The sequence below is a fragment of the Limanda limanda genome, chromosome 11 (assembly GCF_963576545.1).
Source record: "Limanda limanda chromosome 11, fLimLim1.1, whole genome shotgun sequence".
NCBI classification, from domain to species: Eukaryota; Metazoa; Chordata; class Actinopteri; order Pleuronectiformes; family Pleuronectidae; genus Limanda; species Limanda limanda.
Genome location: NC_083646.1, coordinates 11047246 through 11069402, shown reverse-complemented (window position 1 = coordinate 11069402; position 22157 = coordinate 11047246). Strand labels below are relative to the sequence as shown.

General features: G+C 42.8%; 2 protein-coding genes across 3 annotated transcripts; one reads left to right on the top strand and one right to left on the bottom strand.

Moving 5' to 3' along the window:
• Positions 1-32: 32 nt before the first annotated feature.
• Positions 33-11026, bottom strand: epn1a (epsin 1a). 2 transcript variants are annotated; one of them, XM_061080402.1, is made up of 13 exons: positions 10958-11026; positions 8432-8591; positions 8227-8328; positions 7751-7909; positions 6868-6996; positions 6401-6521; positions 6119-6276; positions 5896-5967; positions 4623-4706; positions 4166-4463; positions 3363-3527; positions 2889-3131; positions 33-1982 (listed from the first exon to the last, which is right to left on the bottom strand). In XM_061080402.1, the coding sequence occupies exons 3-13, from the start codon at positions 8293-8295 to the stop codon at positions 1516-1518; spliced, it is 1965 nt and encodes a 654-aa protein (XP_060936385.1). In that variant the 5' UTR covers positions 8296-8328; positions 8432-8591; positions 10958-11026; the 3' UTR covers positions 33-1515. The 2 variants fall into 2 exon arrangements, with proteins under 2 accessions (XP_060936385.1, XP_060936384.1); XM_061080401.1 differs by having other exon boundaries at positions 10708-10992.
• Positions 8305-20503, top strand: sbk3 (SH3 domain binding kinase family, member 3). The gene is made up of 5 exons (XM_061081801.1): positions 8305-8360; positions 8757-8819; positions 17647-17795; positions 18302-18504; positions 19721-20503. Exons 1-5 carry the CDS (start codon positions 8305-8307, stop codon positions 20501-20503), a joined length of 1254 nt encoding a protein of 417 aa, XP_060937784.1.
• Positions 20504-22157: the final 1654 nt, after the last annotated feature.

Sequence of the window (22157 nt, the reverse complement as noted above, 5' to 3'; positions counted from 1 at the left end):
GTTATTTACAGAGCAAACATGAAACAAGCCAAAAATGTCCTGTGTTTTTATTTTATTTCATAAATTTCTTTTTTCCATTTACTTTTCAAATGTGAATGTTCACAGTCAACACCACACAAAATTCAACCTTACCCGATAAAAGATATTTTCTTGTTGATATAAAATAACAATAAATTCATCTAACTAAATTAAAATAACAGCATGGAGCATGTCGTCAAGTCCCTGTTTCTTCTTCTTTCATTGAAATAATTGTCTTTTTCTTTTTTCTTGAGAAGCATCAGTAGCTCTCCCTCCCTCCCCCCAAGGAACGAGGGATGAAACAAGGGCAGCAGTGATCGGACACCTGAGCACCAGGATCCCATTTGAAATGTGATTGGGAGAAAACAAATAATAAACCAAATGTTTTTGATTAACAAAGGAAACAAATTTTAAGTGTTGGCAGAGAAATATTTGACCCTTATAATACCTCATTTGAAATCCCAACATTATATAGTATTAATACAAGTGACAATTTTTAAAAATAAAACAGATGTGAATTTCATTCTTTCTGAGTCACTGAAATAAGATCAGACAGAAAAAAAAATAGAGACAGATATTGATACATATACACAGAAACAGGCATCTGCACTATTGCACACTCGCACACACACATGTGAGCCTTCATGTCGTCACACACACACACACATTCAACACTCTTTTTTCTCATCAGATCACAGACGTCAGAGCTCTCTTTAGTTTTCAACAATAATCGGCAAGAAAAAAAGAAAATAAGCATTTGATTTAAATGGCATTGTGTTCGATTTTCCTTTTTTATTTGTTCCCAAAATTGGAAAAAAATAAATTACATTTAACATTAAATTAAAAGTGAACTAGTTGAAAATATTTGACCACATTGTGCCTGAAATGTTAATGCAGGATTTTCAGTCCGTATCTCAGTCTGGGGTTCATTAAAAATCATCCCTCATGCACTTGCTCCACCTCAGTGATTCAGTGTTTGTTTTTCATTGTAGAGGGAGAAAAGAGGAATAGGCCGGTACAAGAGTTTCTCTGTTCAGTTTGTTAGTGGCTATGTCCCCTCTCCCTCCGTCTCTCTCTCAGTGCAGTAATATTAGAAAAGAGTGACACTACTGAAAAAGCCTCGGGCTCCCACAGACTTACCTTCATCTTAGACCTGACCGAAACAAAATTAAACACAACATGAAGAACGATACAGAACAGAAGAGGATTAAAACAAAAATAAATATATCTCTATTTCCCGCCCCAAAATAACCCAAAAAATGAAATGAAACTAACTAAATGTGGAAAATTATGCTGAAATGAAATAATGCTTTTGAAGGAAAAGAAACTTGAAATTTGATTTTTTCTTTTTTTTTCCTTTCTTTTCTTGAAATATAGAGATGTAGACATTTTTTTCATTTTTGGACACAAATTGTGTTGAGGGGGGATGAATGATGGGGGGCAGCAGATACGACAGAGGAGGTTGAAACAGGTGAGCGAAGGAGTGGTGACACTTCCTCAAAGAAGAAACGGGTTGGTGCTGGCTCCCGACGTTCCTCCGCCTCCCACTGATCCTCCTGCCCCCATCAACCCGCCCGTTCCAGTGGGCCCACCCAAAATCAGCTGAGGAGGTCCTGCACCTCCGGACCCAAACAGACCCGAGCCAGGATGGCCCATAGGGGAGAGACCGCTGTAGGGCATGCCCATGGGACTGGCCTGCATCATGCCCAGGCTCATTCCTGGAGCTCCCATTCCCATATTCATTGGCCCCATGCCCATTCCGGGTTGCACCATGCCCAGCATGGGGTTGGGAGGCACAGGACTGCTGCGGAGGCCACTCAGGCCAAGGGATGAGGGCTGAGGTGAGATGGAGCTCATGGGCGGGGCCACGCCAAACGGATTGGAGCAGGCAGGTATTGGAGAGACCCCCCGACTGGAGATGGTGCTGCCTGGAGTTACGGCCATGCCAGGAGCAGGAGATGAGCCTGAGGGTCAGAGGTGATGGTTAGACAGCACAGGAAAAGGTCAGATCTCTTATTTTCATATCTCATAGTTTTGAAGGGTCAAACTCTGCACAGTTACTCCTATTCTACGTTCAACCTTCGTTATGGTTTGAGGAAACAGTTGCTGTTATGTCATTAGGGGTGCACAGACTTGTTTCTGTTCACTCTGATACTCTCAGCTCCGGTTTATGAACTTCATACAAGTCATGAGAAACTCCCCGAGCCAAAACCAGCTGACCACACTGTCAGCAGCCCGGCAGGAGAGATAGAGACGCTTCCTGGTGAGTTAGGATTTCATAACTGAACAGTGAACAAAACAATTTTTAAATTTTGCATGACATCCGTAAACGGTACAGCTATATATATTCAGGGTATTTACCTTGTATCATTTAATTCTATGACAGCCTCAGTGTTTCCACTGCACATAACAGCAAAGTTTGTTCAAAAGGCATTTATTATCATCTCTGTTATGGTCGCACTCACATGGCCTAAGGAGCCAAATTCGTCCAGGTCCCAACAGCGCTTACAACACTATTGCTGCATAAATGATGTTGCTTTTGATTTGTGCTCGGACCAACAAAGTAATTTTTCCAGCCAAACTTTCTACTTTCCCTAGTTAATGAGAGTGCGTTAGGGTTCCAGACATTTAATTTAATCCTTTTGGACAGCATTTTAGTCTAATGGTCTTTTTCTGCCAGCTGCCTTTCATTGAATTTAATAATGAAAATGAACAACTTGATGATGGCCTCTTAACCTGTATAATTAATGTGGCTCTCCAGGGTCTATCTAATCAGGAAAAACACTTTCCAGAAATGATGAGTCTCATCTTTCAGTCGGCAAATGCTGTTCCTCTTCTTACACTCAGTTAATGCGATGGCGATAACTTACCTATGTTCTGGAGGAAAGGATTGTGCGCTGATGAGGAAGAGATAGAGGGGGGTGGCGGCTGCTTGGGTCTGGGTTTAGATGACAGCAGAGAATCGAGATCCACCAGCGATGCATTGGGGCCGAGGAAGGACTCTGGCGTTTTACGAACAGGAAGGGATGAACCGAGAGAGGAGAGGTCAAAGGGCACCGGTGAACCTGTGCTGTCGCAGCCTGTTGCATAGGAGCCTCGTCGCTCATGGTCTCCTGTGGGGGGGCAATGAAGGAGGAACAAGTCAGGCACTGAAAGAACATTTGAACTATAAACCACAACATAAAAACAGCATTACAACACATACTAGAGGAAGATGAAATGTAGGACGAGACAACTGTTCTGTGAGCATACACTTGACAAGTGTGTAGATTTATGTGTCATCAATGAAAATGTACCAGTACCGTGGTGTTTGTGAGTCCATGGAGCATTAAGTGTGAATGTACCTGTGCCATTAGTTTGTTTGGCGTTGCCACTCCAGATGTCGGAGTTGACAAGGTCAGAGACAGGGAGAGGCCCGTCGCTCACCCAGGGGTCTACTGGCCCCCCTGAGGAGGAAGTGCTGGGAGGCACAGGGGGGCCCCAGGGGTCGGCACTTGGGGGGGTCACAGCTACAGGGGAGGGGAGGAGACGCAGTGGAGGGGAGGGTTAACACAACACATTACAGGCACAATCCACAACAAGGAGGGAGCAGGAAGCTGGGCTGGGTTCCAACAGTGATGGTTCTCTCCTTAACCTCTGATACCACTGACTGGTCTAATGTGGACAGATGAAGGTAGATTTCAAATGTCTGTCCACCGCATGTTAGTTTATAATATTTAATTTATATAAGAAGTTCAGTGGAGGCAAAGGAGAGATAATAAAGAGCTACCCCATTCATTAAAAGGGCACAAAAGGGCAAGAGAAGAGAGATCTCTGGTTGAGACACAGCCATAGTCAGTCCTGAGTAGAAACAAGAGGATAAAATCCCTGGTTTAGACACAGAGGGAGAATGGATTTAACATGCTCGCTTTCCTCATAACAAACTGAAAGCATGTGAGTGGATGAGAAGATATGACACCATGGTGGCGTGACAGGAAATGTCACAGGGATGTTATGTATGAAGGAAATGGAATGATGGAGTACAGAGGAGTAAAACTCCAGGTTTTCACGTCCTCTGTCATCTAGCCAGCGGGACACGATTCTGATCAGATAATTATACGAACATTTCCACAAACCTCACAGGCTACAGAGGCAGTACGTGACGTACCTGAGGTTCCCCAGGGGTCCACGTGGTTAACTCTGTTGGATGTCTCTCCCCAGGGGTCTGTAGGAGGGGCTATGGATGGTGGGGGTCCCTCACCCCATGGGTCAGAACTTGTGGGAGATGCGGGTGACGCTACTCCCCATGGATCTGCGGGTGCTGGGCCCCACGCGCCTGAGACAGCAAGGGCAGGAACTGTGTGTGGTGGCGAGGGGCCTGCGGAGCCAATAGGGGCGGCAGCAGCAGCAGCACCACCAGCTGCCCCCCCCCAGGGGTCCACGGCACTCAGCTCCATCAGAGCACCCTGAACCAGAATATATATATTAAAGATAAGAACAACATTGTTTGCTTTTATTGCATCTTGCCATTCTGTACAAACTGTAGGAACATTATTGTTCCACCTTCATGCCACCAGCAGGGGTGCTCACACAGCCGGATCAACACAATTACATTTTCCTCGTACCTCCTCCACCTGCCCTTTCTGCCTCCTGCTCTCCTCCAGGGCCATCTGCAGCCTCAGGTCGTCACCTCGGCGCAGTCGCTCCTCCTGCCAATAACACACACGGACGTCAGCAACGTGAGACACACAACCTTAGAAAGCACACAACAGGTGCAAATTTAAGATGAATAGAAAATGATCATTTGTAATCAACGGATAATTAACAAAACTCGACTGAGATCAATTCAAAAGAGTGCTTGTATTTGTTTTTGCTGTGTTGAATAGGCAAATGCAGAGCTGGTCTCACAAGGCTACCAGTGAAATATTAAAGAACTCCACTAACAGACTGAAATTCATATAAAGTCTTTTAGCTACATGTGGTTGTCTAGTTGAGTTTTCATCTATCAGCGAAAAAGGTCAAATAAAAAGGCCCAATGGACCAGATTTCATATTATCAATATTAATCAAAAGTCCACAATATGATAAGCTCTGATACAGATGTTTCAGATTAACTCGGGAAATGCCAATATAACGCCATTAGATGACTACCTCATTACAAGGAAGACTGATTACCAAAGAGCAACAGACTGATTTTACTGTGAGGAAACACTTTTCTCTCCAAAAGAAGTGAAAGGCCGACGTTTGATTCCGCTCAACTAACAATAACAACAGCATTACCCTGTTATGACCCATATGTTATGGACTAGTTGACAGGTGCGGTAGGTGCAGGCAGGTAACCACTTGCAAACAATAGGCACTCAGTAAACACACAACAAAGAGCAGAGAGAGAGAGAGGTGTAGCAGGGAAGGTAAAGTGTGCATTTCATATCAAGAAGACTACAGATGATTGCATGCTATCATAGAGGGTGACAGGGAAGAAAGGATCATCAGTGTTAATAAACCACCCAATGTTTAATTCAAGTCAATTTAAATCAATTATGATAAATATATGCCAATGCCATGCAAACTCAACCAGTAGAGGAAATCAATTTTTCAGGTGCGCACATCTATGAATTTTGAATTAATCTTGACGAGAATTTGAAAAGCACCTACCATTCACACATTGTATTATAACTTTTATTAAAGAATGTGAGATTGTTGTTAACTAAATTATCTCAACAATTCAGTGTAAATGCAAACTGCACATTTGGATCTTGAGGAAAATGACATGACAAACACAGGGATAAATTATTATTCTTGATTGATCAGTAATTGATATGTGTTTGAGAGATTGATAGAAACGCCGACGGTTGCTGACTGGCTGAGCAGTCAGCTGGGCCCACGCTGCAGCCCTGACCTTTTGCTGAATCTCTTTGCTGAGTGTGAGTGCATAGCGCAGCTCTGTGTCCTCCAGATGGTCCGTGTTAGGCTGGGGGGGGGGGTTCAGGGGGTTACATGGGGAGAGCAAGTCGAGGTTATTCTAATTGTATGGTGAATAATATCAGTAATATCCCTCTGTGTACATAGCTGCTGCAACAGAGCATAGCTTTGTGTACCTCCAACAGGCTGCTCGGACTCACCTGATCTGCCTCTTCTTTACTCATCGCCAAAGCCAGCTGGAGCTGCAGGTCTTCCTCTCCTGTGCTCTGTGGCCACGCCTGCTCAGGATCTGCCCCTCCAGAGTGGGACCCCACTGACAAACTGCCCCCCAGGCTAGGTGCTGAGGGAGCCGAGGAGGCTAGAGGAGACATACACATGCATTAACACAAAGCTTGTTATAAGCTATCAAATACATTGAACTGACGGCCCTGCAGTAATACTGTAACTCTGAGAATGGTGTTTAAACACTGAAGACATCTCACCACTGGAGGTCTGTGCCATCTTCTCTTTGGTTTTGAGGGCGTGGATCCTCTCCTCTCTTAGTCGCTCCTCGTCTTTCAAAAGTGTCACCAGCTGTTTGGCTTTCTCTCGCACATTAACCCCCTGGCAAAATACAGGTATTGCAAACGATAAAATGGCACCAATTACCATTGCCAATGTCAAATATCACAGAGACACGTAATATTAAAAACTACTGCCGTTAGATACACTGAACATGTTATTGGTAGTGTAGTAACCTTGCTGACTTGCCACAGTTCCAGTTATCAACAACCCATAAAAACTTTTATACCTTTGTATGTTTGCACAAGAGGTCAGAAACTCATTGTCCTTGAATAAACCACAAGCGCTGTGTTTGACATAGCATGCCTGCATTCCACAGAGGTGGACCTTACTCACTAATCACTCCCAGTGTCTGTACGGCTTTGTGGGCATGGGCGTGATTGTGTACCTGGTCTTTGCCGTCTCTGTCTATGAACTGGAAGTCCTTGAGGGTCTGGACTGCGTATATGTTCTCTCTGCACTGTTGGGCAACACGTTCTGAACCAGTCTTGATCAGGTACTCCATAAGAGTCATAGCCTGGGGAAAATACAAATCACAACCACTGAGCCACTGTAAAAGATCACTGTATACAGAGGAAGTTGAAATGCAAATATTAAAGTTGTTAACGTGTCACATTATAGCAGTCCACATCCACTCACATCCAAATAGACAGCAAACAGCTAGTGTAGGACTTGGCGTCACAAAATAAGTCAAATGTAAAAACTCAAAAAGGCTAACAACAACTACAAAATCATTGCAATTACAAGGTACATTATATAATCCATACATTTAATAACACAGCAATATGTGGGCTGTGTCTGAAACCACTCTCTTGCTTACTCATCGACTTCTATAAAAGCATACTCAAGAGTTTTCTCGTTTGAGATCAGTAGATTTTCTCAACGACTGTCAATAATTGTCATCATGCGTCATCACCGTGTTGCAACAACTGTAATTATTGCATCCATGAATAGAACGCATTGTACAGTGATAACATTGAAAGAACGTAAAGTAAAAGCCATAGACATGCAGTTGTAGGTAACTATGAAACCCCTTTTTCGTTCCATCACGGCCATTTTTATGTGGTATAAATTTCGTAATAACAATTTGGACACAAGTAGTATGACAGTTACTACATTGTATACAGTTTAGTAATTAGAGAATACATTTAGACACATTTTGATGTCATCATTACACCTCATAAAAGTGCCAACACAATACTGGAATATTTATACTCATACTGAGGATGTAATGCAATATTAGAACAACATATTGATTATGTTTTTTTTACCTTGTACACGTGTCTCCAGTTCTTTCCGTGGTCATTGAGGCGCTTCCACACCATGCTCATGATTTCAGAGAAGGCCACAACATTGTACGTCAGATCAGCGATCTCTGACATCAAAGAGCTGCTGGGGCCCCATGGGTCATTGGACGTCGCTTCTCTAACCTGGACAATAACGCAGCAGGGGACAAACTTCAATTATCTTCCACCGAAACTCTGTGATAATGTGCTGCACTGTTCTTAGGAGCAATGCAAACTCAATCACGACACAAGCTTGAGAGAGACAAAATAATGACTGGATAATCTGATTAAATTTGCTCATACTGCATGGAGGAAGGGGGACGAGTGAGGAGGTCGCTTCAAAGAAATATTAAATTATCAGCAGCTACATAATTTCATTTATGTGGCGGAAATACATCGGCTTCTATCAAGTCGTGAAAGTATGAGCCATGCGGGTGTAAAAGAGAGAGAAGCCACTCAACCTTGATTTCAGCCTCTGAATAGTTGTGGACGATGTTCTTTACTTGTCGCCGTAGCGATGAGGTCGACATGGCAACAGTATGACCGCCGAGTTCTGCTCCAATCTGAAGAGCAGAGTGAGAAGAAGCGTTGTAAGGTACAAGCAGTGCAATACAAAGAGGGACAAGCATTGTATGTGACTGCAGGTATCGGCAGAGGAATTCACACCTGTTACACGAGAACGATCCAGAACAAGGGTCTCTCCTCTTGGCGTCTCTCTCGTTCCGGTGTTACGCACCACTCATTCACGGAGTGATTTGTCTCAGTTGGTCTGGTTCTTCCCGTGGCAACATTGGATCTCAGAACTGCCGGCGTAAGGCAATGAAAGCTACGGAGCAAGATTGAGATCAATGTTAAAAATATATTCATTGTAGTTAGATAACAATAAACAGGCAAGGTGAATAAATCCAAAGTAACCATAGTAAAATAAGGACAAGGGAGATATTCAGCTACAGAAATCACATGGTTAGTTGCTGATACACACATGGTTGAGAGTTACAACATATTATACGCTTTATCTTACTTTTCAGAGCCAGGCCTCATTCACCCAGAAAATATTGACCTTTTAATGCTTTTAATGCTATTACATGTAAAGAATCAGGTAGTGTGAACAGACTACTCCGGAACCAATAGGAGCCAGGAACACAACTTGTGTTGTTCCTCATTCTTATAATTTCAAGAACCTGAATTGGAGCAGTGGGCGTTTAGCCAAATTAAAAACACTTCATCTTTCCATCTGGCATGAACAATGATACGAAACAAAACAGCTTTTCTAAAGGTTTCAATTCTGCCTCTTACATAGTAACATACAGCCATTATACCAGGCTGCAAAATCTGGTAGCCTCAGAGAGATTGAGAATTTATCAAGAGAGGACAACTATGATTACTGTATTACCAACTGTGAGGGGACACAGACAGACAAAATGTATACATGACACATTACTACAGTATAACATGGGCTTCTGTCTACAGCACGAACTTACTCCTGTCAGTTATTAACAATAGTTTACATGTCTGGTGGGTATGTTATCAGCAAAAGTAGATTATTGACAAGAGGGTAAGAGACATGTTCTGGTAAAATAACAATAATAATCATGATTTGTGAAGTGCCACACACTGGAATCATGATGATAATTTCACATGAACACATCCTGTCTACCGCTGGTGGTGTAAAAAGCATGTGGAGAATGATTTTGTGGCAGAGAACTCGATCCCTCTGAACCATCTGAGCATTGTTTGGATTCGATTGTTAAAACAGCAGCGTGAAATATAGTTGCTAACCAGATTCATCCTCTCACTGAATCAAACAAATGTTAATATTAACAAAGACTGTGTATTTGATATAATGTATTCAAATGGATATACAACTACTTTTTCAAGTTTTATAGATAATGTGACGAATTAAAAAAACATGGTTGCCATTAAGGAGGACACAGCTGTCTGACACAATTAGCTGGCACAGATTTGTAGGCCACACAAATATGAGAACATGTTGCATAAGTGATAATAGGGAACCCATTGCAAAAGTCAACCCAGGGACTCCTGAAGCTCTGTACCAAAGTTCAGACACACCAACTAATCTTTGATCAAGGGGACAGAACATGCTGTTTGTATCTCAGGCTCCTCGGTTCCTCATGTCTCCTCCATACGACACGGTGAGGAAAAATCAGGTGTCAACCTTTATGTGTAAAAGCTCTGAAACAAGTCAACAGAGGAAAAAGACCCAATCACTTTATCTCCTTCAACGACAGACAGATATCATCACATAGATCAGGTCAACACAGCCAGACAGGGGTGAGCTCACTGACCTGTTGTGGTGAATGATTAATTGTCAGCAAATCACAGACACACCTACGCCTCTGGTTGTTAGCCTCCCAACTAGATAGGGAGCTGGTGTTAAAACCATGCTAACATATTATTCCTTTCACTTATGCATGCAGTGGACGCTGCACAGCCAAATGACACACACACACAGACAGACAAACAATCACAGACACACAACTGAAGCACTCCCTGTCACACCTCCCTGGTTAGCCAGCTGATCCTGGTGCTAGTTATGCTAACCCCCCCCTGCAGCTGCTAAGTGGCCCCAACAAAGTGAGTTAACAGGTTATTCAACAGTGTCCACAAGAGCACGCGTGGGTCCGGAAGTGTACGTACACAACACTTGTTCGTGGGGGGGGGGGGGGGGGGGGATTAAGGAAAGCTTGTTAGCCAACTAACGCTAGCTGTCATTTCAAGCTGTTAGCCTCCGTTAGCACTTAGCAAGCGACTCTGCCCATTCTAACCGGAGCTAGCAGTTGGCTAGCACTTTGCTAACCGGAGTCTGGGTAAAGTTTGCACAGGGGTGCGGAGGAGTGTGGCTGTGTGCGAATGATCGGACAGAGGGAAGACCCCGGGACAGCTGTGAATCCCCCCGGACTGGAGACCAAGGTGGAGGTTACCTGCCAGCGGGACTGATGGAGGAAATCACTTGCTGCTGCTGCTAGTGGAGATTAGCCAGCTAGCAGTTAGCCTGCTAGCTGCTGCCAGTTCGCAGCTGGGAACCAGGTCCGCGACAGCGAACGAGCTGCACCGAGGACGCGTCCTGCTTCCGGGTCAGTGCGGAACACACGAGCTCCGACCACAGGCCAAAATGTCAAAAAACTGCGGACGACACACCGCGATAAACATCCAAAGAGAGTGTGTACTGACCCTGCTGGAGCTCGACTGTACGAGGAGATGGCCGAATTTCCGCTTCCGTTCTCGGCTTCGGGAAAGACCGCACCCCCTGTAGCTTTGTTTCTCTGGGCTGGTTGTAGACACTCATGAATAATTCAGTCCGATTTTTAACCGCCAGAAATAAAGCTCTGGATAACAAGTCAGGACAACATTAATACGATTAATATTATAAATATAAAATAGAAATACATTGCATTTGCAGCATTTATTTGTATTTATTTACTTTTAATCTGGCTCTGATATTAACGACTTTATAATAATTTTACAAGGTTTCAGTTCGTTTTTTCATCTGTCATTCAACATTCCTATTTTTGTATTCTTCCTTTAATGCTGTGTAACCTTTGAGTCCTTTGATTGCCTATTGTAAACCTCCCATTCTTCATCATGTTTCAATTTACAAACTGCAAAGCACCTAATAATAATCATTATTATTATACTGTCATATAGGAGGAAAGATTCATATCCCAATTCAAGCTCACAAGAACATGTTAATTATACGTTTATACGATGGTCAGTGGTAAAATATTTACCTTGTTTACACATTGTACAGAAGAGTGCATGGTTCATGTGAGTGACTTCATCGTCTATTGCAGAGAAACCCTTGACAAGAGGATGATCATGGACAATGTTCAATTGTCAAATAAAATAGCACATTCCTGGAATAATTCAATTGGAATAATTGTCATCATAATTGGTTTTGGTCACATTATGTTGAGACCCACAAGCAATATGTTTTCCTCCTTTAAGTTTAAGCCAACAGGACCTTAATGAAAGTGAGAAATCACTTCCCTAAACCTCACTGATAAACAAATGTGTCACACTGTGGTTTCTTCCTTTGTGATGCTGTAGCTCACACTGTCCACAGGGAGGCGTCCTTGAAGTATCTTCAGCATGAAGAGAAGCCAGCGGAGCTCTGCTCCACAGTGGCCTGTCTGTGGAACCATAAATAAAACACAGTGAGCCCTTTAGATCAGAACAACACAAGAACAGCTGGCATGCATGTGTGTTACACGCTCCCCTTTTATCCTGCTGCTATTTATCCTTTTATCTTCGCCTTCTCTCCTGGGAGCTGCAGCACTGAAGAAAGTATTGCAGCATGACTCAAGCAAACCATATAACTGTAATGGGCTGTTGCACTGCTTTGGAAACACTAATCTCATGCAGACAAAAAGGAGAACAAGGCGATCATAACGAGCATAAAAGCTATTTTGGCAAGTGTTGTTGCATTTTTGTGTCACCGAGAAACTTCACACAGCATCTATTCTATGCCCCCCCACCCCTAATCTGTCAGAGAGGTTAGTCTGAGACATCAGGACCGTGTTTGATGTCTGTGTCCCAATTTGCTTCTATGTAGAGGAATGGTTGTTTTTTGTGATATAAGATACTACTACTACTCCTACTACTATTACCACTACTACTACAATTTTTATTATTAATAATAATAACAACAATAATAACAATCATCATCATCATGATAATAACAATAGTCAGTCACAGGATACACAGGAAAAAAGTTAAGAAGTAAATGCAATAAGAAGCAATAATTAGCAGTTAATGCAAATAAAAGGAATAGGAACAAAAAGAAAAAAAAGAAAAAGAGGGTTTAAAGCCAACCAATGCAAATAAAAACAATAAAAGCTATAAAGCCTGGAAAGATTCAAAGAATAAAATAAAAACGCGACACATTTGCATTATATAGCAGTTTCTGAGAAATATAGATTGTGGGTTGAAGACGTGGTCGTTCTTCACACTGAATCCTACACTCTACTTGGAAGCTGTTTTGAAATGATTAAAAAGCTTGTGAATATTCTCAGTCATCCATCCAGGTCATGGTTACACAAGAATAGTTGGATCAATGGCAAGTGGACTCAGTTGTGGATACTTAAGCACGCTTCACATTTCATCTGCGAGATGATCAACAACCGAGTCCAGTTACCCTTGATTCAACATACATGAAAATATCAGTTCAACATATCTCACACTGTGAGACTATTTTCATTGAATAATTCTCACAGCTCGTACCAGGACACTGAAACTCTGTGACCTGTGCAACCTCAGCACTAATAAATGTAGGTAATGACAATCACATGAATCTCTATGTGTCTTTTTTGAAGACACTGAAGAAAGTAGTGTTGTCGTCCTCTCCCAGTTAATATTGTGTTGGTTCAAAAAATACAGCTGAAGGGAGATGGAACGAGAAAACCATCTGTTGTGTTAGCTGAGACGATTTCCTTTTTTTAGAAGAGAGAACCGCTCAAAAATACAGAAGAGTAGCAAATGAGTAAAAACATACATCTGGCAACTGTCAGCAAAGATGTCCTGCTTAGAATTTGTGTGTCCATCAGCTTCACGCCTGGATAGTGTGTACATTTGTGCATGTGTACTTCCTATGTGCAGTATTTGTGAATGAAAGTGACTCCCTTTTGGCATCGACTCGCAGAAAGCGATGAAAGTGATGTTTTGGTGGTGGAGTGGTTGTCACAGCAGGGGCCACAGGATCCTATGGTGCAAGCACAAACATGGAAATACATATTTGTCATTGAAAGCAGCAGCACAGCACTGGCGGTAACCTAAGAGGCGAGCGGCCGTTGTGATAGCAGCCAGTGTTTGTGTTACATAACGCACAGCCATCAGAACGGTCGCAATAATAGTCCTGTAGTATGTAGTACCAGGGGAAATCTATCTGAGTGGAGAGAAAGAGGAGAGCGTCAAAGCTGTGGGAGGTGGAAAAGTGGCCTGACCCGCAGCTGGTGATAAGTAGCAAACAGAGCTGGCATGTAGACAGCAAAGCACAGAATAAAGCTGTTTGTGAGGCCGGGTTTCAGCTGTTATCCATGTCCCTGAGCGGCGAGAGGCAATAATATGCACACGGAAAGAGATGCAGGGTGATTTCATGAACTAGAGAAAGCAAGAGTAAGATGAGCAGGAAGATAAAAAGGAGATGAAAACCTTCAATGATCTTCAACGCAGATTCAAGAGACTTAAAAGTGTCATGAGGAAGAAATGGGTTTTAAAAATAGTATTTCCAGTGGTGGAGGAAGTACTCACATTTACATAAATTAACGTACAAATAAATAGACCAAAAGTAAAGTAAAAAAACTTTTCTCCCGAAATGGAAGTAAGTACTTGATTTTAAGTGAACCTAACGTATAACATTTAGTTGTAGAGTAAAGCCTTTCTCCGAATGCAACAGGTACTACATTACGACTGAGTTTCTGTGGCCTTTTCTGAATCCATTTTAGTAGTTTCTCACCAGAGATGCTGCTGCTGCAGGAGACGGGTTCTAATGTACCTGCTCTGCTCTGATCTGTGAATCAATCCCCCCTCTAATAACTGATTAATTTAAAAACAACAACAAAGAATATGATCATGTAACACAACACATTGATTGTAAAATGTAATGGACGACAAAGCTCCGATATTCGTTGATACATGTAGCAGCTTAAAAGTGAAAAGTACCTGGACATAAATCTACTTAAGTACAGACAGATGAAGAATGCAAAGTACAGTGATAAATCAAATGTACTTTGTTATATTCAACCCCTGTGAGTTTCAAACTGAAACATCGTGTCCCCTGCACATTTAGACAAGAATGAAGGACACACAGGAAAAACAAGAGCGAGAGTGATGCTGGATAATATAACGTTTCATGTGGCTCACGTCCCTGTAAGCCCAGCAAGATTCAGGGATCACAGATACAGCTTGGGGGCGGGGGGGCCTATTCCGATCATTCCTGCATACCTGTTGATCAGAAGAGGAATACCTCAGCTTGGGGACATTTCACTGACTAGACAGAGGGGTTGAGGGTGAGAAAAGAGAGAGAGAGAGAGGGAGAGAGAGTGAGAGAGAGAAATGGAAAGAGAAGAGGGAGGAGGAGAGGTGTGCGTGGGGGGGTGTATGCAGGCACCAAGTGAGTGACAGCCGAGGAGTGAAGGGGGGAGGCGGAGGAGTGATGGGTTAATGTGGTCAGGATTTCTGACAGACTGGGAGCTGTGGGATGGTCAGAGAGCGAAGAGAGGGGAGAGAGGGGAGAGAGGGGGAGGAGTTGGAGCACACAGGGAGTGGATGGGGGTGAGGCAGCGGTGGTGGTGTGGATGGGGGAGTGGTCCGTGGGGGTGAAATACCTTGTAGCTGGTTCACGCGTATTTGCCAGCATAGCAGGCAGGCGAGAGGCTGTAAGAGGGAGTTGGCACAAGAGTAGGAAAAGAGAGAGGGAGAGAGAGAGAGAGAGAGAGAGAGAGAGAGAGAGAGAGAGAGAGAGAGAGAGAGAGAGAGAGAGAGAGGGAGAGAGAGAGGGAGAGTTGCGTGTGTGTCTCTTGGGGAGAAGCACACAGTCAATATCCAGGTCTGCAGCAAACATTAATGACCCTCCTCTATAAAGCTGCACTGCTGCTGCATGGACCCTCGGAGCAAAGGCAACACAACATCAACAGGGTTTCTCCTTTATCTTTGAACTCAAGGACACACAGTTGAGCTCCACTAGTGACACTGACAGCAGCTTCCTAGGAGTTAAAGTTTCCTTATATGCTGAAAAGAGTCAAGACAAAGTGACCAGAGATCAACCAGCTGACCAGAAAATGACAGTGAGTATCGTGCAAATCTTTACATGCACCTGCTGCAAGTCATATTCAAAATGTTCAATAAGCGTCACATCCTGCTGCAGAAAACAAACACACAAAAGCAACTGATCCAAAACACGCAAATGCAACAATCAGTCTGTAAATACGAATGCTAGTGGGTTTCATATCAACTATAACCATAGTGTTTTTGCAGCTGTATGATGTGATGACATGCAGGTATGGCAATTATTCATTCATGACTTTTTATTGCATTTCGCAGAGAGTGTCCAGGTTGGACAGACAACGCGTTGAGAGGATTATCAGCTTGTAAACTTCTAGCACTTCGAACAGACTTCAAATTAGTTAATGAAGTTAGCTGCTTCTTGAAATCTCACTTCGCTCCAGCTTCACGCCAAGGGCCAATTGGGTTTAATTAATTATCATCTCATCTGGCAAGGACAGGACAAATATCAGGATGCTCCGCGTGCAGCAAATGTTTTAGGTGCGTGTGTAATGATTCATGAGTTAGAGCAACTAAATCAAACCTAAACTGTGACCTTTATCAAAACTCCAGCTGCGGCAAATGTGCAAAATGTAATATATGATATTCACATGGAATGAATGGCAGCTGGAGAATGTAATGATATGATAACCACAAGCTGCAAAACTACTCTGTGGGTGAGATTAAAATTCAGCATTTTAACTCTGTGCTCTGAGCTAAAACACACAACATAACTCTATTCCATCGTTTATATCTAGTTTCTATTCTAGTGTATCATTGTAGGATAAGATAAGATACAAGTTTACTGATCCACACACCAGGGAAATTCAGTTGTTTCAGCAGGAGGGAGGTCAAATCAAAGAGGCAATAGAATAAAAGATAAGTATTTACATTATATACACTTTTCACTGTAGTGGTTTGTATAAAAAGTTATATAGTAAGTTATTATTAATGTATCAGATTTTTATCAATGTGCATAAGTTAATTCGTTTCATTTCATGTCCTCAGTTTTAGTTTCAGTTCATCTGCAGATTGTAAAATTGCACTTTTGCAGATTTAAATAAAAACTGGGGCGTATCGTTGCACCTGCAGCATCACCATGGATGTTGAAGGAGCTGTGTTTCTAATAGAGCCGTCTTGTCAGATCTGTGCCGTGCAGGCGTCTCGGACCGGCTGAAACCTGTCGTCTTATTTTTGGCCGCACATCCGATCCATTGGTTTATCAAGGGACAACTCGTAACTGACATCCATTCATTCACACCTCTGGTGTGGCATCAGTCCAACGTAGCACGTAAAAAATTATTTAATGTAACTTCTACGCCATAGGAAAAAATGTTGATGACCATAGTCACGTTTATCATCCATAATTTGATTGGTGGAATGATAAGAGGTGTCACACTTGTTTGCAATTGCGTAACAGAGATAATCTAATTAAGCTCTGTTATGCAACTGTGTAAGGTCAAAAGTAAAAATATATCATCCTCCTGCAAATTGCTTTAGGTTTTGCGTAAAGCCGCCTGTCGTAACTGTTTACACCCTTCCTAATTTGCCGGGGCATGTAGAGGGGGGGGATATACTTCAAAGCGAGTCGTCATGGATGTGCTTTCACAAAACACAGATTGACGATTGACAGCACCAAATGTTCTCATCACACACTTGTGTTGACATCGGGGGTTTGTCCTGTCCATAGGAAAACGGAGATCAGGTGATAGCATCACCGAGGATGTTCCACGAAATTCTGCTAAATGCAGGCTGAGATGGATTATTTCATTCTCTCTTAGAACAAATTAATGAGCTTTTAGAAGACAATGAAATCCCCCTGAGCCTCATGAGAGTTTGTTGCACATCACTATTCCAACTAATGAGACACATGAAATATTTTGTTGAAAGCTTCTCATTAGGCAATGAGCCACGGTGCAGGTTCAGATAACACATCAGTAAGTGGAGCCTCGGATTCAGATTCATTCTGTGAAGGTATCGATCATAACATCATCACATGTCGCTCGAGCCGTGGATCTTCTTTCTCTTGACGCCACTCAACCCATCATCTTGTGTAGACACAGTATATGAAAGTGTGTGTTTGTGTGTGTGTTTGCTCCTCAGACTGCAGCAGCTCAGGAGCTTGATGAACTCTGCTTCCTGTCGGCGCAGTCCGTTACCAGTCTGAAAGTCTCCGAACACTACAAGGTGGTCAAGCTCCTGGGAGAGGGCTCCTATGGAAAGGTCATTTTGGCGGTACACAAAAAGAGAGGTCAGTGCAAGAGTCCAGGTCAAAGGTCGTGACAGGTTAAACTCTTTCTATGTCCAGAGCCTGTGAGCGTGTCGAAAGGTTTCCTTTCAAACCTCCTGATGATGATTCCCTGATTACGACCACTCAACTCACACCGCCCTAATAAGTGAAATCTCAAAACTCCACTTAGCTCATGTTTCTTTCTAAGTGCAGTGTTGTGTGGGCTCAGCGCTGCAGAAATGTGAGGACAGATCTGTCTTTTGATGGTGTTCTCTTAACCTTTTACACTCCTGGGGCTGTAATGAAGGGCTCTAGTACATTCTCCGGGATAGGGTTGCTGCGACTGGGGTATAGCTGTGAAAGAGTCTTTCCCAAAGGGGAAGTTATATTTGCTCACAGTGTCAATGATGGACAACACTCACATTCCTCTAGCTATGACAGCTTTTCTTTTTCTTTCCTTTCCTTTGACTCAAGCTCCTTCGATATTCTGTCACTCACCTCATCTTGTTCTTCTTCACTCCTCTCAGGAACTCCTATGGCTCTGAAGTTCTTCCCTCGACAGTCCACCTCCCTCTACTCTTTCCTGCGTGAATACAACCTCTCGCTCTCCTACTGCACCCATCCTTCTCTGACCCGGGCTCTTGGGATCTTCTTCTCCACGCCGACCTACTACGTGTTTGCTCAGCAAGCTGGACTGTACGGTGACCTCTACAGTGTGATCGTGTCAGAGGTCAGTTAAGCTGCTGCTGCTTTGTGGCGTGAAATGAGTTGTTGATTCCCTGCGTGACGAGGTGATAGAGGATGTTTCCTCAAGTTTCAGCGAATGAAAATATTGAATAATGTTACAACGTAGGTTGGGTCGCAGCATTGTCTCCTACAAGTTTACATTTAGATCTTGCTGCCGCATTTTCGGTTTCAGCAAAATGTTCACTGAGAAATTAATTTAGCTTTCCAACAATACCCTCAAAAAAGTAATGAAGCCAAAAACTGTGACTCTATTCTAATACAATTTATTAAAGTTTATTTATGAAATCAAATAACCTGACATATAACTTATTCATTAATATATATATATATATATATATATATATATATATATATATATATATATATATATATATATATATATATATATATATATATATATATATATATATATAAACATGATAAAAAAGCACTTCATTAATGTGACCATTTACATTGAAGTTATGTCATAAAGTTAAATTAAATTTCATGTGTAATTTAAATCACATAAAGTCAAGTGCACTTGCAGAGACAACATCCTCCTGTGGCCTCTATAAAGCATGTGAAATCTTTTCAAGTGTTACATCACAGCACTGAAATATTGGAAAGTCCTGCTGTTTTTTGGAGAAAGAAGCTGTTTACGTAATCATCCTTTAACCAAAACCACAAATATTCCCTAACTTTGACCACATGTACTTTTAAAAACACAACGATTCCTTTTCTGAAATGTTCCCTTTGGAAATAAAAAGGCAGCCAAAGACATAAGTAACATAGACGTCCAGGTTGTAGATTGACAGACCAAATATGGAGCTGCGGGCGTCTGAGGCTTCGTCTTCAGTGTGGCTTTCATCGACAGAATGTTCATTGAAACTGTAACTGCTGATCCAGTCGTTTTGAGCTTTCGTTTCCGTCAGCAAAAACCTGAGACGTGCTTGATAACAGTTTCCAGCTCAGCCCTCTTCTGCGTTTGTGTCCCTGCCAGTAACATAATAGAGCAGTGATAAGAGTAAGGGCACCCTGGTCTCACTGCATGAAGAGGGAGCATGGGAAATAAGCATCACCAACAAGTTTGGTGACGCACAGTTGATTTGTCTTTGAGCCAACGATGAAGTGTCCGAACCAACCAGACTCCCCCAAGTTGTACTGAAGTGATGAAAAGCACGTTTTCTGTTCTTGGCTGATCCAGACTGTTTCTGTTCTAGCTCGGAGTGGATGAAGAGTGTGTCCAGCGGGTGATGGCCCAGCTGAGCGGTGCTGTTACACACCTCCACTCCCTGGGCTTCGTCCACCGGGACATCAAACCCGAGAACATCTTTCTGTGCGACGCGTCCTGTCGCTGGGTCAAGCTGGGCGACTTCGGCCTGGCCCGGGCCATCGGGACCACAGTCCGAGCGGTCTGGTACGACTCGCCCTTCTGCACTCCTGAGGTGGAGCCAGGTAAAGAGGCTGAAAAGGAGATGGAGAGGCGGCTGAGCGAAGGGACTGAGGACGAGATGGAGGACATTTGGGTGACAGTGGAGCCCTGCATCGACAGCTGGGCCCTCGGCATCCTCGTCTACTGCCTCTTGACCGGCTGCTTCCCCTGGGAGGAGAGCACCCAGGATGACCGTGGCTACCGCAGGTACAAGGAGTGGTTTGTCAGTGAGGCGGAAAATAAGGAGATCAGAGACGTTGGGTGGAGGGGCGAGGAGGAAAAGGACAGTTACAGCATCATGGAGAAAAACCAAAGGGACAACCCTCCTCCGTCACAGTTCGGGGGCCTCAGTCCACTTGTGATGACTCTTTTCAAGGAGCTGCTCCACCCCGAACCCAAACAGCGCGGCAGCCCGGAGGAGATCCTGAGCTACCTGGGGGGGCCGTGGCTGAAAGAGACAGAGAGGAGGGAGAGGAGGAAAGAAGAGGAGGCAGAGAGGGAGGCCAGAAGAATCCGAGAGGCAGGTGGAGTGGAGGAAGAACTGCTGCGGGAGGGAAGAGGGGAGAGATAAACTTTATAAAGACACATGTATAATGGATGTAACATTTCTTACTATGAGTATTTCTGTGTGTAAATATCACATAATCCAGTTGAATTTGTACATGATAAGGTTCTGTATTTTTCATATTTTTATAAATATTTTTTAGTTACAACTCTTTTTGTTGTATATATTCCAGTGTCTGTGTGTGTGTGTGTATGTGTGAGTGAGTGTGTGTGTGTGTGTGTGTGTGTGTGTGTGTGTGTGTGTGTGTGTGTATAAATGTGTGTCTTAATGAGTCTATAAATCATAGAAGAAACTCTGAGATGTATTATATGATGTATAGAATCTGTTTTGGTATTGTTGATCTGAATAAAGTGAAACTTACATTTACTTAACATTAGCTTCTTGTGACATTTACATGTTTACAAATTAGTTAATAGGTCAAGTGGGTTTTATTCATTGAACACAAAACTACAAAGTTGTCTTAGTCCACACAAATGAATTGCAAAAAGTATGACAATGTGAAAAAGTCTGTTTGTTATTACTGATGGAAAACAATATTAGTACCGATACAGGGGTCAGAAGATACAGTATTAAAATGTACAAAATAATTGAGCCTCTAAAGGTTATATGTAGGATTTGTGCTTCTTACTTAATCTAAAATGCACATGTAACTTTAATAACCATCAAATCAACAAAAAACACAATATTAATAATAATCAAATAGGATAAAAACACCAGATAAAGTGAAGTAGTGGTTGGAGAGGTCACATCTGAATGAAATACTTTAGCTTAAATGTTTAATGTTTAATTAGTCTGTTAAATCAACACTTATATATAAACCTTATCAATCACGTACAAACATTTGTAATTGTAAAAACCTTGTGCCTCAATTAACGATAAACCTATGGGCTCTAAACCACACACCAGATAATTAAATCAAAAATCAATTACCTATAGATAATAACAACTTATAAAACCTTTAAATAGAGACCTTGGGAAGCTCTAGCTGTGGAAATAAGGGACATCTTTGACGCAGTGAAGCAACAGGTGCAGCAGAACAGACGAAGCACATCTATAATTGGACTGAACAATACATCGTGTCAATGATACAGCTCCAGCGTGTTCTACTCACACGTCTGCACCATGCAGAGCTCAGGTGTTTCACCTGCAGATACACGGGAGACGAGATATTCTCTTCTACTTCCTGTCGAATGCTTGTGAAGCTCAACAAACTGCATCAAAATACACTGTATTTAAACTTGAGTGAACGACGTGTTGACAGTGACACAAACCTCACGTGAAATCTACACTCGGTGCAGTGACCTCAATACGGTTCAGGGTGTCAGTTGTCCTACATCTGTCTCCGAGGACAATCCCTGTTTGAGAAATCACCTGCGTTCCCGTGCGCTGGTAAGACCCAAAGGCCACCAGCATCTGGTTGGGCCCAGTTCCACCATCATAAATTAAAGCAAAAAAAAGGCCTGACACAAAGATGAATCCTCAGATTAACTTTCACAGCATGCACAATATCTAAGTTTCAATTTGGAGGGGATCCCTGTCGGTAGCGAGCTGCTAATGCTCATGTGTGAGCGTGTGTATATGTCAGTGGGGTCTTTGCTAACCCCTGCTAAGGACCACTCCAGATGGACTTATAAATAGAGCCCAGGTCCATCTATTTACA